We start from the raw sequence: 15,629 nt of genomic DNA on the forward strand, positions 1-15,629 counted from the left end.
GACGTATGTTCCATATAAAAGAGATTTACCTTGCATAATCGTGCATATTCGAAAAGGAGTCCTACGTAAAATATCCGTTATAACGAAATGAACGTGAAAGTACACGATACGCTTCGTTGTATTAAAGGTCCCTCTCGTAAGTTTGTGGAAGACAATGTAAACAAAGGCGGACAAGCCAGCGTCCGGAGATTAGTGGAACGTCAAAAAGGAGATTACGGATGAAGTTTCGTAAAATGGATCACTTTGGGAAAGGTGATTGTTGTGGTTGTAGCTAGGTAAAAGGACCGACCTAGGTTGACCCACGAGCCTGTTCTTAGGATGAGATTAACGAATTAGGGAACGGACATAGAAAGGTGTTGTCTTAGAATAAGTAACAACTTTGTTTCTCGTAAATACCCTTGAACGTTCTGAAATTTGCGAATACTTGGATTATTTATTATGATTGTTTACACTCGAAAGAATTTACTTTTGGTACAAAGAAGATCTCTTAAAGGTTAAACAAAGCTTCGACGATATAGAAGAAGACAATACACGTATGTTATGATCGATAATAAGTTTTTATTACCGATTATAGGAACTCGTAATAAATTTATATTTAATCTAATCTCGACAGCTGCCAGATACCGTAATACAAAGAGCACGTGTTCGTGGACACGTCTGGCGATGCGAACTAGCTTGACGAATAACGAAACAATTTTTTTCATCTAACATCGTATAGAAAAACACGCGATTATGTATTTCTTCTTTCGATTGTAATAGTAAACTCATTTTAAAAATCGAATTAAAAAAAAAAAGAAAAGAAGAAAAAAAAGGAAAAAGTAAAAGAAAAGAAGGAGCGAACAAAAAAAAGGAAAAAAAAAAAGATTAGAAACTCGTGTCTACGAGAGAAAGGTGAGAGACGACGAGGTAGATATTCGATTCGTGCTAGACACTTCGATCGGAATAAGAATAGAACGAGCGATGATCCTCGAGAAACGAAACTCTCAGAGAGTATCGTGGCGAATTATCGTTGATCACCGAAATTTAGCTCGTTGTCGATCGGTGTAGAGAAGTTGTGGAGTTGGAAAGAGAAAGGAAAGGTATGTTTCGAGTATTGGTACGAAAGTTAAAGGAAGACGAACATACGTACGTAGAAGGAGTAAGGAGAGAGAGAGAGAGAGAGAGAGAGAGAGGGAGGAAGAAAGAAGAGAGAAAACGTTGTGGGTGGATCGAAGATAGAGAAAGAGAGGAAGATAGTAGCGTATGGAGAATAGAGAAAGACGATTTTCCAGATAGGAGGAGGAGAAGGGGAAAAGTGAGAGAGAGAGAGAGAGAGAGAGAGAGAAGGGGAAAGTGGAGAGGGAAAGAGAAGGTAGAAAAAATCCGGGGATTTACGCGGAAAGGGCAAAATATTCCCCGCCCAGGCCTCATTCAACCCCCGACAACGGGGTGGCTTTGGGTGAAAAGCGCGCACCCTCATTGGCCGAGGGGCTAATATGGCGGTGTTAGGGGTTGCGAGGTGGGGCGGGTGTACGCGATATTAAGGGCTGCTTTCATGTCCGACGAGCCAGTTGGTGGTGCGCCGTCGATTGACGCATTTTCTTTGGAAGGTGGAGAGTCGCGTCGAGCATCGGAACGATCTTTGACTCTCTCTTTCTCTCACTCACTCACTCACGTTCTCTCTTTTTCTCTCTAAATTTCTCTCTTTCTCACACATTCGTTCTCTCCGTCCGTCTCTCCCTTTTATTCTCCACCTGTTCCTTTTATTTTTTTTTTATTTTTCATTTTTTATTTATTTTTTTTCTTACTTTCCCTCTTTTCTTTTTCGCTTTTTCGAAAGCAAATCGATCGATTTATTCATCCACCTTTTGGTCTGATCGTTTCCCTTTGCGTAACGTCACGTAGATACAAATGTACGTAAGGTATAATTCGTACGTTCTGTATGTAGTAAAGTATCGAAAAGAAAGCGGGAAATTCAATTTTCACCGCGGCGAATACGTGTGCGGCGAAGAGGAGGAAGAACATTAAAATAAAACCTGTGAACTTGAATTATCCGTCGACAGTGAGATTCGTGATTACTTCTCTCTTTCTCTCTCTCTTTTTTTTCCTTTTCTTTTTCTGCTTCTTTTTTACGTCAACCAAAAAGTTTTGCGTTTTGAAAAGAAGAGGACAATCCACGTGTGAGGGGATCCATCTGTCTTGGAAGATAGATCGACGTTTTCATCGCACGAGTAAATCCTCTTCGGTGATTATGGCGCAAACTTATAATCAGAAGAAGAACGTTTATAGCATCGATCAAATTTTGGGCCACGGCAAGGACGAAGGTACGATTTCTTTCTCTTTTTTCTTCTTTATCTTTTCCGTTTTTCTTTTCTTTTTCGTGATTTCTTTCTTTTTTTTTTTTTATTGAAATATCCCAATAATTCCAGTAAATTTCATAAATTTTTTTGCATGATCTTTACCGCGAAGCGATACGATCGAAATTTGTTTCGTTTCTTAAGAAAATGATTGTTAATTTATTATTAAAGCAATAAGAAGAAAGAAAAAAAGATGAAAGATCGGCGAAATCGCGTTTCTCATCAATTCATTATATCAAACGCAAATCGATGTTGATGAACGATGATGAACGTGTAATTGAGTCTCTATGTAGAGTCACGTGATCGGCCGAGTCGAGATCCATTCGGACGATCTATACACGAAGGTCTTTTCCGTCGACGCAACGAGCAACGATCGATAGGTCGATCGACGATCTGGATTCACGGCTAATGGCATCGTGTTACCTTCGCACGCAAGTTACATTGAGAATAATGCGCGATCTCCGAAGCGCACGCACGCGAAAGCTTAAATTGTCACTAGTCTTTGTAAAAAGCCGACGGTAACATAATTAGGTCGTCGCTGTTACGCGAATCTCTGGCAACCATCTATGTAGGTACCTATGTAATGTGGATTTATGAAACGCGTTACGTCACGCAAACATTTTTTTCAAAGTCAAAGTAACATGTATACAAACCAATTGTAAGTTTAAATTTATAATAAACTAAAGTACGACAATATGTGTATATGTATGCACGTGCATTTTCATTTCGATCGATCGATCGATCGATCTATAGATTTTTGAGATCGATGGAAAAATATTCTTTCTTTTATATTAGACGATATGCCAATTAGTCTAATCCTTAAACCTTAAATGTTTTATTTCATTTACGTGGTATTATTGTATCGGAAGGTTTGGTAATCTTTTCGATCGTAGGTATTATGAGATAATACAACTATCTAGTACTTAGATCTTCTGGTGAATACAAAGCTTTCTTAAAATACAAAGCTTTCTTCATTCCTCAAATTGTTTGTAATCCGAATAGGGTGATTTGAAGAAGGAGAAATCGTAAAGAATGATGTCCTTTCGAGGAACACGTGTTTAACTCGGTGTTACCACCTAATTATTGCATCAATGAGCTTCTCTCTATCCTTCTCTCTCTCTCTCTCTCTTTCTCTCTAACTATCTATCTATCTCTCTATCTCTATCTAGCTTGATGTTCGACTTCCGGGACACGTTATCAATGTCCATTGAACGTAGGCTCAGTGGATATTAGTTCTGCTCGATTGTGGTAGAAATCGCGGTAACGTTGCGGATCTCACCTGTACTGCTATCCATTGTAATTAAAGCAGTTGCCAACGTCGATGTCCATCGTTGCATGATCCCTCCATCCTACGAATATATTAGTCGGTTTGACCATAGGTGTTTGTATGAGCTTGAACATGAGAGCGTGATTCTGTATACGTATATATGTGTGTGTGTACGTGCGTGCGTGGGGTATATATATATATATATCTGTACGTGAGGTTCGTATGTATACGTGAGTTGACCATCGAGTTTGCCGTAATCAAATTTTCTTTTATATCATTCGACGGAGGAAATGAAAGTTAAACAAGACATTTGAAATAATTTAATATCGAAGGAGCTATTTTTCATACTTATCTATAAATACGTATCTATTATTCTAATATCGTCACGAACTCCTCGTAATTTACATATGGAGTCGTCGCAAAATGTGGCACGTTAAATTCGTTTAAATATAAAATTAATGGATACCTCGATCGGCGTCAAATTACGAACTATGTAGTCGTAATTACTTCGAGCGTTGAACATTTTCTATGAACGTAGTACGTACATATATACATACGTACATACATGCATACATACATACATACATACATATATCTATAGATATGTATATATTCCAGCACAGGAAAGGTCCAAAACGAGAGTGCGTGCTCGTGTTTTCCGAACGTTTGTTACTTTTTATAGTTCCCCGTTCGTGCGTTGAATTAGCAGTAAAACGATTTTAATTTGTCAGCCTGGATCATTTAATCGAACGTATTGGGGAGAAATCATCAAACATGATTTAGATATAATTGAAAACATTTAAATATATCTATACATATGAATACATATATACTATGCATATAAATGGATAATAATTGGCGATTGAAGAATTTTATCAAAATATATACTTACCACTATCACCCTTTTATAATCCTTATGTACGAGATGCATTGTCGAAGAATCGGTCGATGCACTTGTTTTTTTTACTTTTTTTCCTTTCTTCTCTTTTTTTTTTTTTTCAAGGATCGCTGCAACGATAAGCATCGGCCATGTGGTCACTTGCCACGGTAAATAAATTTTTAATTTAGCGGAATGATCGATCGTCTCTCTCTTTCTCTTTCTCTTTCTCTTTCTTTTTCTCTCTCTTTCTCTCTGTTGCTCTCTGTATTCCCTTCTTATTTTTAGCCACCCCCTACCACAGACTATCGAACCGCTCGTAGATTTAATAGAAAGCAATAGAGAGCTAGGCATCAAGTGGGTACCCCATTGTGTTCTAGCATAAAAACATTAAAATCTCTCTATTCAACTTGGATTAGCCTCACGGTGTTTGCTGCGTATATGTGAGTGCGATTACGTCGAAGGTGTGTTTATACATGTGCATGTAGTGCTATCTGTTTCTCTCTCTCTCCCTCTCGTTTTAGCTCTATCTGTCTGTTCTCGTCTCGCTCGTACTCTTCTCGCTTACGTGCGAGTGAGTACACGCACACCAATTTTAAAGTCCGGCTCATCACAAGCTATCTCAATTGGTTACGGCGGGATCGAAAAGAAGGATTAGCATTATTACGCACGAGTAATAAATACCCTAATTAGTCCATGAGAAAGCGAATTAGATGGTGAAGTAGAAGAGCCCGCTCATTAACGAGCTCTTCGAATTTTCAGTGGTTGCAAAAAAAAGGATAAAAAAAAGAAGAAGAATAGAAATAAAAAGAAAAAGTTTTGAAAAAGTTCGAAGTAGGAGTAACTATTCTAATCAGCGACCGTAATTGTTATAATCCATAACGTGTCGATACGATATGCGATAAAAGATATAAATATAAGTGCGTACCTCTCGAACGAATTTAATGAACGTTTTTCAAAAGCTGAAACAATTTTCTATTTTTCTTTTCATAGGTGAAATATTTCATTTCGAGATGATATTCGATCGTCAAACGATTGGAAAGATTGATCTATAAACAAAAATAATTAAAAATATTTTTATAAATTTCGAATAATAAATTTCATATAAAATCTTTCTCTCTTTCTTTTTCTCTCGCGTGGGTGATACGTGAGCTTGATCATTATGTCAGATTTTGATCTTCTGTGATCTCCGATATAGTACGCTTTTAATAACGTATTATAGTAGTACGTCGTTCAACACTCGTTTCACGTTCCATTCTTATAAAACGCACGATTCGTTAATTTTCCAAGCCTTATCGGGGATCCTCGATAACGAGGCGATCCGCTTATCGAGTTAAAGCCTTCGATAATTTATAATAAACGTCGTAGAAAACGTACCAGGTAATATCCGCGATAATGGTCGACGTCGTAAAGAGGGTTGGAGGCGATTGAACATGGAATATGTAAGATATACGCCTTCAAAAGAGTTATGAGCAGGGGTGGATGTTTCAATGTATAATACTTTTCGATTTGCGATGATCGAGAAATAACTTACGACGAAGTATCGTCTTGTATCTTTTTTTTTATCAACTTTTCGATTTCTCTAACGAGTCTCTTACGATATTATTTCTTTCTCCTGATAAGTATTAACGATAATCTTACATTGTTTTCGATCGATCGCAACGAGTTTCTATGTCGCGGAAGAGAATTGCAGAGGAAAAAAATGGAAAGAGAAAAGAAAGGAAAAAAGAGTCGCAGATATACAACAATAAATAATCTACGAGTATTGGTACACTATTGAAGAGAAAGTCTTCGCAAAGATCAAAAGAACTTAGAAGCCGATTAATCGGCACCCCTTAATTCCTATCTCGCAAATACGTGTAGATCCGTGTTCGTAACGATTCGACACCCTCGAACTCGATTCTCTGAGTAGTCGAGGAGCTGGCATGTGTGCTCATACGACTTCTCGCCTCTTGGAGCAAGTGGAAGGGAATTCTACCTATAGGCTATGCGTGTAGTTTGCCCTAATGGGGTTTTAAACTCTTGTCGTTGCTCGTGGAAGGATAGAAAGAATGAGAAAGAGAGAGAGAGAGAGAGAGAAAAGGAAAGAGAGATGAAGAATGCAAAAAGAGAGACAGAGAAAGAGAGAGAGAGATAGAGAGAGAGAGAGAGGGGTGGATCGAAGGACCGGATAGAAACGGCCGCTTGTACCGGGGTGCGAGGGCGTAACGAAGGCCGTGGGGTGCGTCGTGTTCTCTCGATATTTACTAATCACTGACAGCAACGATTTTTAAGTACTGACGCGGTACATAGGAATAATCTCTATGCATATATCGATCCCTCGTTTCGTGCGCAAAAGTGTACGCGTACGTCTCTCTCTCTCTCTCTCTGTTTTTCTCTTTCTCTCGTCCACTTTCGATCCCTCCGTGCGTATGCTCTCATATATTTGTATGTGTGTATATATATACAATATATACATAGTACGTATACATACATATATATATGTACTATATATATAAAAAGTACGGATATAAAAAAATGAAGCGGCAAACGAGGCTTAAAAATTGGCAAATCCGCCGATCGGACGTCATCGAGCGTATCGAATATATCGGGACCAGTCGCTGGTGCGGCTTAAAAATGAAATTGCGCCCGCACCATCCCCTCTTCCCGTTTCTACTTCATCGTATATCAACGAAACGTCAATTTCGTTTTGGTAGCGTGGACGATTTTGCTTAATCGCCTCCATCCTCTCTCTTTTGCTCTCTTGTTCTCTTTTCCCTCTCTCATTCGATGCTTCAAGTATCGAAGGCTTTTCATCATTTGATATATCACCCCTTTTTGCTCTTTCCTAACCCCCTTTCAACGTACCCCGACACCCGACCGATCGGCCCTTCAAATAAAAATTTCTTCTGTGCGGCACGTAAGGTGTCGTACGAGCACGAATCGACAACGTTTCTTTCCTTCCAACTTTTTCTTTTCTTTTTTTTTTATCTTTTTTCTTTTTTTGATAAGTCGATTGAAAACACTCTTTGGATTTACATGTTCGTTACAGATCATGCGACGTCGTCGGATACCGTCGGCGATAATGGCGACACCGAGCTGGGACATCTGAGCGATCATCAGATGAGCGACGGTCTTCACGACTCGTTGAATCTCGGTGAGTCCGACAGGCCACGAAAGGTTCGAAGGTCGAGGACAACCTTCACTACTTATCAGCTGCACGAGCTGGAAAACGCCTTTGGGAAGACGCAATATCCGGATGTTTTCACCAGAGAGGAACTGGCGATGCGTTTGGATCTTTCCGAAGCTAGAGTTCAGGTGAGAGAAAAAAGAAAAAAGAAAAAGGAAAAAAGAAAAAAAAAAGAAAGAAGAAAAAGAAAGATCAAGATTTCTTTTTTTTTCGTTTTTTCTTTTCTTTGTTTTTTTCTTCTTTTTTTTTCTTTTCAACGTACGATTTCAACGACGAAATACATATTTCGTTTCGGTCCCTTTTGATAAGACGTTTAAGGATGAATCGCTTCTCGCAGCATTACCAAATTCATCCTGCTTGACATTCGACAAGCTGATCGTTGAAGTATCCGTAGGAGTACGCATTTAAGTCAGAATCCTCGCGAACGCGCTGTTAGGGCCACTCAACTAATTACACGCCATTGTCCCGAAAATCTGCCGCCACTGTTCGACGTTTGCAATTTCGCACCCAAGACGCGTTCATCGAGCTAACTATTCCTAAAGAGAGAGAGAGAAAGAGAGAGAGAGAGAGAGAGAGAGAGAGAGAGAGAGAGAATTTCAATTCCTTCCAACTAAAAATAATAACTGTTATCAACAAGAAATTTCCAATTTGAGTGGGAAAATTATTAAGGAACATATAATAAAAAGAGATGGTATCTTCCTTTGAAAACTAAATACAAAAAGAAGAAAAAAGAAAAAACTATATATATATATATATATATATATATATATATACACATATCCATATATAAAAGAAAAAAAAGTTAGGAATCACTCATTGATGAAAGTATTCATCCAATCGGCTATTTTATATAATACATTTTTCAACGTCTCTTGCGATCGATCGTCCTTGCTCGAGTATCGGCCGCTTTTTCATGAACGGAAATCGGTTACTCGATTAGCTCGACTATTCCGACACCCTTACACACGTCGCGGAGAAGTAGTCAGTGAGAAGGAGAGGAAGACGAAAGAGGATGGGAGGGAGGGTGGTTGGTAGAAGGGGAGGGAAAAGAGAATCGAGAGATGTGCAACGAAGAGTGAGAGCGTGTACGAGAGAAAGAGAAAGAGCAAGAGAAAGAGAAAGAGAAAGAGAGAGAGAAAGGGAGAGAGGGTTGGATGGGAACCGTCGTCGAAGGGTGGTGCGGAGCTGAAAAGAGACAGAGAGCATTCCGATTGGCCCATTGTGGTACAGCCAAGCGACAATGCCAGCAATTGGCCGTCGCTCGACAAAACCGCTAAATGATCCGCCGCGGCGCAGTGGTGCCACGGCCACTTTATTTCAATCTAGGAAATCCTGCGCTCCGACTACCCCCCTTTTTCCCTTCCTCCAATTCGTCCACCCACGCGTACCCTATCCTCCTACAGCAGCCGAATCCATCTCTTCCTATCTAGCTATCTATGTACCTAGCAGAACCAGTACAGCCGTCACCATCACCAGCGTTAACCGCCACGTCGATTCTCGATGCGAAATTACCCCATTTTTCGGTATTAACGTCTCGTCGATGTATCGTTCTGCGAGATACATAAACGTAGAGATCGTACACTATATCGTCCTCGTCCTCGTCCTCGTCCTCGTCAGCGTCGTCGTCTTCTTCGTGCTACTCGTTTGTTTCTCTTTTCGAATACGTAAACTTTCTTTTCTCTTTTTTAAATACTTTTTCAAATTCTCACGTGATATTCTTTCATTCCCCTCTACTACTCCTCGTTCCTTCATTATTTAGTTTTCTCATTTATTTATTTATTTATGTATTTCTTGTTCTTTTTCACTTTTCTCATTTTTCCTTTCCTTTCTTTCTTTCCCTTTTTTTTTAATCATCCTCATAAACTTCTTCACTGAAAAATCTTAAATCGAAGTCTTAAATCGAATTGGATTCTAATTGAAAAATGTTGTATACTCTTTATTGCGGTGGTGGGCGAACAGAAGCGAGAGCATGACGTCTCTGCTGCCGTCGTCCCCGTCGTCGTCGCCGTCGCCGTCGCCGTCGACGCCGCCGCCGGCGACAAGGGTAACGGCGTCACGACGGTGAAAGTTTTCGAGACGAGCCGGCGATTTAAACTTTCGAGTTGACGGTGGGTCGGTTAAACGACGCGCTGCAAGGTTTGCGAGCACTTAGGCGTTAGAGGGTATTCAGGAGCGATTAAATAATTAACAGCAATTAGGCAATTGAATTTCCTGTCCCGACCTCTCCCGACGTACGCTCTCTCTTCTCTCTTCTCTCTCTCTCTCTCTCTTACCGTCGACCTTACCCTCTACCTCTTGCCTCTTTCCTCGCTGCTAAGCGTGCACTTTCTCCTTTCTCAGATAGTAATCCTTTCGTGCTTCTACTTACTTACTTGCGCCCTTTCAAGCATCTTTCATTGATCCAAAATTAAATTCCAAATAACAACAACAATAACAGGAATAATAATAATAATAATAATAATCATAATCATAATCATAATAATAATAATAATGACAGTAATAATAAGAATAATAATAATAACGGTATCAAAGTATCTCTATCGTAAATATCTTTGATAAATCTTTACTAAATGATATTAATTATTACGTTAATTACTTGCCAACGATGTTAAATGTTATCTAAGGGAGATGAAAGCGTTCATGTATGTATTTGGAAAACGATCTTCGTTAGCTATTATTAGCCCGGTTGGTAGAACAGAAGCATTTTGAATTTCCGTGGAACACAATGGACGGAACATGTTAAACGTGGAAAAGGCCGAACGAACAGGCCGACGATGCTGTCGTTGCTTCTGCCGCTATTGCTGTGTTGCTATTACTGCCGTGGGTCTCTGACGATGCCCACGAAAAATCCGAACAACTCGAGCGGAAAGCGAAAGCATTTATACGGGAACGGGAAGCAGCGGGAGGGACGAAGAGAAAAAGAAAGAGTGAAAGAGAGAAAAAGAGAAAGAGAAAAAGAGAGAAAGAGAGAACGAGAGAGAGGGCAGGGGTTGCTGCTACCACTCGGGGGTCCGGAGGAAATCAGGATAATTGTTAACAATTAGCTTAATCAACCTCGAGAGCCGAGCTTTTGTTGGGTGCTCTGATACGCGCGGCCGAAGGTTCTCATACGCTTCCCAGTTTAGTTTTCTCTTTCTGAAAGAGAGAAGGACGATTTCTAAAAGAAAGATCTTCTCCCTCTCGCATTGTAGGGTATAGGATTTAATCGTTGAAAACGACCTAGTAAGACTGGCTAAATCGAATCTCGAATACGAATACGTCGTCTTTCTATTTTGTATTCTTTTCTTTTCTTTTTTTATTTTTTTTTCGTTCGTACGAAAGAGGAAAAGAGAGAATGAGACACTCACGTTCTCGTTGAGAGATATTTTTCAAACCTGATATCTCTCTCTCTCTCTCTCTTTTTCTCTCTTGATTTAATGAGGATAAAGTTGAGTTGAAGATCGACGTTCCCTCTTTTTCGTTATGTTTTCTTTTTTTTCTTTCCTCTTTTTCTCTATTCTCTCTCTCTCTCTCTCTCTCTCTCTCTCTCTCTCTCTTCCTCTTTATTATTTTTTTTTTTTTTTAATGGAAGCGAATTACGAGCTGCCTTTAAATGCTTATGAGTGATTTCTTTTTAAAACTCTCGCTAATGAATATTAACGAATAACGCTGTTAGAAATATAAAGTAAGAAGAGCGAGAGATATGAAGAAATTTTAACTGATATAAATATCATATAGTAAAAACGAATTTAATTCATTCGTCATAAGTCAAGCTCACTTGATTCGTTCATTTATAAAAGAGAAAATTATCTACCGACCGTTTCATTTCCAGGTATGGTTCCAAAATCGTCGAGCTAAATGGCGTAAGAAGGAAAAAGCTCTCGGAAGGGATACAAGCTTTATGCACGTCGAGCAAGGGGGTAAGTCGTCTCGATAATTATCTCATTATATTTCCTTCAACTTACCCAGCTCTCGTTCCCATCTAACTCCTTCCTGGTCCGTGTTTTTCTTTTTTCTCTTTCTTTCTTTCTTTCTTTTTTTCTTTCTTTCTTTCTTTCTGATCGCGAAAGAGAAGCGGTGTATCGTACGGAGAAAAAAATAATTACGTTCGCTCAACAGTAATTAAATTTTCTCTGTCCGATAAACTCCAAGTAGAATGCTTGTAAAGATAAATTCCACGAGACAATTATTCTAATCAAAATTATCCGTCTTACGTTTTCTCTTTCTTCTGATTACGTGGAAACGTATTAGATTTGAAACGATTCGAGTTTTCGAATACGACACGTCGCGTCGATCGACGTTGTCCGAGTTATTGCGATTATAGTTAGAGAGGGAGGGAGAGAGAGAGAGAGAGAGAGAGGGAGAGAAATAGAGAGAGGGAGGAGTGTAGTCAAAAGGGTAGATGCAATCGGTGATAATTACATATAATTTCAGTGTCCCTCGTAGCGTCGACCGTTGCGTGGAATCCGATCTGCAAGACGGTTGACGGTTCGACGTTCGACGGAAGTAAAGGTCGGTTAATTTTTCATAAATCGTGTAGTATTCGAACAACGTGATCATGTTTCTGCATTTGCTATGAGGGAGAGAAAATAGAGAAAAGAATAGAAAAGGAAAGAAGAAAAAGAAAAAGATAGGAAACGGGAAAAAGGAACAAACGTGAGATCGATCGATGCTTATGAATAAACTCAATTTTTTTTTTTTTATATTGTTTCCAATTAATTGTCTCGTTTAAGTTTCGCTTTAGAGAAAAATGAAAGAGTGAATAATAAAAGCGGCATACGTATAAGAACAAAAAGCGTAAAAAGAGAGTAAGAAAAAAAGAAAAAATTTAAAAGAAAAGAAAAAAAAGAAAAAAAAAAGAAAAAACGTGGTGGTACCGTATGATTGCAGGTGTGAACGAGCTGTCCCTACATGCACGTCTACTCCAATCGGCCGGTGGTGTACCAGGTGCGGATCCATCGGGTCCACCGAGTGGCGCCTTTCCGTGGTTCATACCACCGGTTTTCCCACCCCCGTGGCCAGCAAGCGCACCGAAATTACCACCGTTGCACGCGATTCTTTCGCAGTATATAGGCCTACCTTTACCACAGAATTTGGCGTCTTTAAGCACAGTATTACCTGTAGGTCTAAATCCAGGAGCTTCTTCTCTCAATCATAGCAACGTCAATGGTCATACCTTGGGGAATCATTTGCACGGACATCCATTGAATCTTGGAGTACAGAACTTACCGCAAAATTTAAGCTCGAAACACGAGAAGGAGGAGGACTCGGCATCGTCGGACGATGAAATGAGAAGACAAAGCGCGGAAGTTCTCAGAGTGAAGGCTGAAGAAGTTTTACGTAAGGCAGATAATTAATGAACGAGTTAGGAGAATGAGTTGTTCTTTTTTTCTTGATGGTTACCGTTCGATGACTGGGAATAAAAACAAAGAGAAGGAAATAAAGGAAAAAGAGAGGGAGAGAGAGAGAGAGAGAGAGAGAGAGAGAGAGAGAGAGAAGGAATGAAAGAAAAGAAAGAAAAAAAAAAAGAAAAAAATAACAGTTGTGATTGATTAGAACGATGAGTCCAATACGATGGAAGAGTAAACAGTCACAAAGAAAGGAATCATCATATTTCCAAAATGGACAATCCGTAACATATATACATATAACATGTATACATGTACCACTGTCGAAGACGTGCCCGCGCAAACTTTTACTTGGACGCAATCCAGCCGTCGTTGATGTCCGCGTCGCCGTGCTCCTTTTGCATATGTCGATATCATAGAGATATGTAGTCGATATCGTGCGCATGCAAGACTGCTTGGTGTCGCGTTAATTGGGACACACGTATGTACCTACAAAGTGTAAATGTAAACACGTAGAAAACACGCGATTCGCTCCTAGAGCGTTGCGTCGTTTATAGAGACCGATCGTTTAATAAAGCAAACGAGAGACGAAAGAAATGGAAGGAAAAAAAAAAAGAAAGAAAAAGAAAAGAACAAGTAAAAAAAGTGGAATAAAGACGAGGACACAGAGGAACGAACGCACGAAATAAATCTCATTGCGGATCATGGGGGGAGGACGGAGTCCGTTTTTTTAAAAAGTACACACCTGTGTGATAATATTATGTAGTACGCGTGCAACTTCGAAAACGATGATGGTTTTCTTTATGTAAATATGTAGGTAACCGATTATGTTAAAAAATATATGAGACAGATAATATCAATCGTTGTATCTCTACTCTTTTTAACATCGTTTATGCTTCCTTCGTGTCACAACCAGAGGGGTAATTACCATTTTTTCCTTTCCCTTTAACCAATTGTTTCTCCTGTGAGGATTACGTGCCGTACGCTACTAAAAATAAAAAGAAAAAAAAAAGAAAGAAAAAAAAAGAAAAGAAAGAAGAGAAAAAATACATCGAGTAAAAAAAAAAAGAAAAAAGGGGGGGGGGGAAAGAAAAAAAGAAAAATCCACATCCAATAACAATTTCAAAATCAGATCGCCGAAGATCATAGCTTTTGGTTCTGGGACATGTATATGTACGTATGTTCTCGAACGATACCTTCATTTTCTTATGTGATTCTCGTCGAAAACGGACACGGCAAAATCGTTTCCGCGTCATTAATCATAGAAGGATTTTATAGCCGGCCTCGTTTCGGCCCCGTCATTACGACAATTTCCTGAATTCCGGATTGTCCCCACGATTTCGTAGTATGGCGATGAACTGGGTAGGGGCACACGTTTGTGCGAGGACCACGTTCCCACGAGTCTTCGTGTAAACGTCGTTGGTGATGTCGTTCGATCGGTGTGTCCCCACTCTTTTATCTCTCTCTCTCTCTTTTTTCCACCCTCGCTATCTAACCGAAAGAGAGAGAGAGAGAGAGAGAGAGAGAGAGAGAGAGAGAGAGAGAGAGGGGTCGATCCAAAAGAACGGACGAAGCTCATCCAGCTTTATACCGGTAACACGCACAATGGCAATTACAATCGGGCCAATTTATTCGCGTTATCGGAAATTTATCTGTCGTAACGACGACCGACGTGGCTTCGCTTCTCGCGCCGCGTGAATTAACGTTATCGCTGGTTCGAGTCGGCTTCGAAGCGTACACCGCGTGCTCGGCAACGATTATTGCACTACCACTATTACGAGCAATAGTAATAGTAATAGTAGTAGTAATAGTAGTAGTGGTAGTGGTAATAATAGTAGTGGTAGTAGTAGTAGTGGTAGTGGTGGTGGTGGTGGTGGTAGTAGTAGTAGTAGTAGTAGTAGTAGTAGTAGTAGTAGTAGTAGTAGTAGTAGTAGTAGTACTAGTAATAGTACTAGTGGTAGTATACCGTCATCGCAATCGACGTTGGACGACACCTGCACCTTGCTCGTAGGACGATCATCATCGTGCTGTATTATCTTTCACCGAGATCGAGTTTTACGATAAGACCGGTAAGTTTCGATGGAAAAAAAGGGAAGCCGATGAACTTCCTTTTTTATTATATACATACATACACATACATATATATATTGTTTCTTTCTTTCTTTCTTTCTTTCTTTTCGAAAGAAGGTTGGAGGTCAATCTTTATAAAATTTCGGCAAGCCATTTTTATATTTCGACATACGTACATACGTACAAACTACGTATGGTACCTACATATTATTCGCGATAAGAGAATAGACTTTTGCTTCCCCGTAGTATTCTATATACTCTTTCGCGTTTTAGCTCAACGACCGTGTCGCATAATGCCGTTAAAGTTTCTGCTAAATGGAACCACTAGAAGGAGAAAAGAAATACTCCTCTCGTCCACTCCGCCTTGGTCACATTTACTCGTTCGCTTACTTCGCCCACACGCTTTACGTCCCTTCGACGTTTAACCAATTCCTTTTGGAGAATCGATATGTTCTTTTTTTTACGATACCTATGTACGTTATATCGTTAAAGTATTTCGAATACAAAGCGTTTTGAATTTGGACTATACGCATATCTTTCTCTTTCTTTCTCTTTTTCTCTCTCTGTCTCGCTAATCGAGAAA

General features: G+C 39.6%; 1 protein-coding gene across 1 annotated transcript; it reads left to right on the plus strand.

Moving 5' to 3' along the window:
• Positions 1 to 1,225: 1,225 nt before the first annotated feature.
• On the plus strand, positions 1,226 to 13,836 carry LOC127072946 (aristaless-related homeobox protein-like). The gene is made up of 4 exons (XM_051013843.1): positions 1,226 to 2,303; positions 7,512 to 7,777; positions 11,461 to 11,548; positions 12,519 to 13,836. The coding sequence occupies exons 1-4, from the start codon at positions 2,231 to 2,233 to the stop codon at positions 12,983 to 12,985; spliced, it is 894 nt and encodes a 297-aa protein (XP_050869800.1). The 5' UTR covers positions 1,226 to 2,230; the 3' UTR covers positions 12,986 to 13,836.
• Positions 13,837 to 15,629: the final 1,793 nt, after the last annotated feature.

The sequence above is a fragment of the Vespula vulgaris genome, chromosome 2 (assembly GCF_905475345.1).
Source record: "Vespula vulgaris chromosome 2, iyVesVulg1.1, whole genome shotgun sequence".
NCBI lineage: Eukaryota > Metazoa > Arthropoda > Insecta > Hymenoptera > Vespidae > Vespula > Vespula vulgaris.

Coding starts and splice junctions, on each gene's coding strand:
- LOC127072946 (XM_051013843.1), top strand. CDS start 2,231: ATGGCGCAAACTTATAATCAGAAGAAGAACGTTTATAGCATCGATCAA. Junction 2,304..7,511: donor GGGCCACGGCAAGGACGAAG/GTACGATTTCTT, acceptor TGTTCGTTACAG/ATCATGCGACGTCGTCGGAT. Junction 7,778..11,460: donor TTTCCGAAGCTAGAGTTCAG/GTGAGAGAAAAA, acceptor TTTCATTTCCAG/GTATGGTTCCAAAATCGTCG.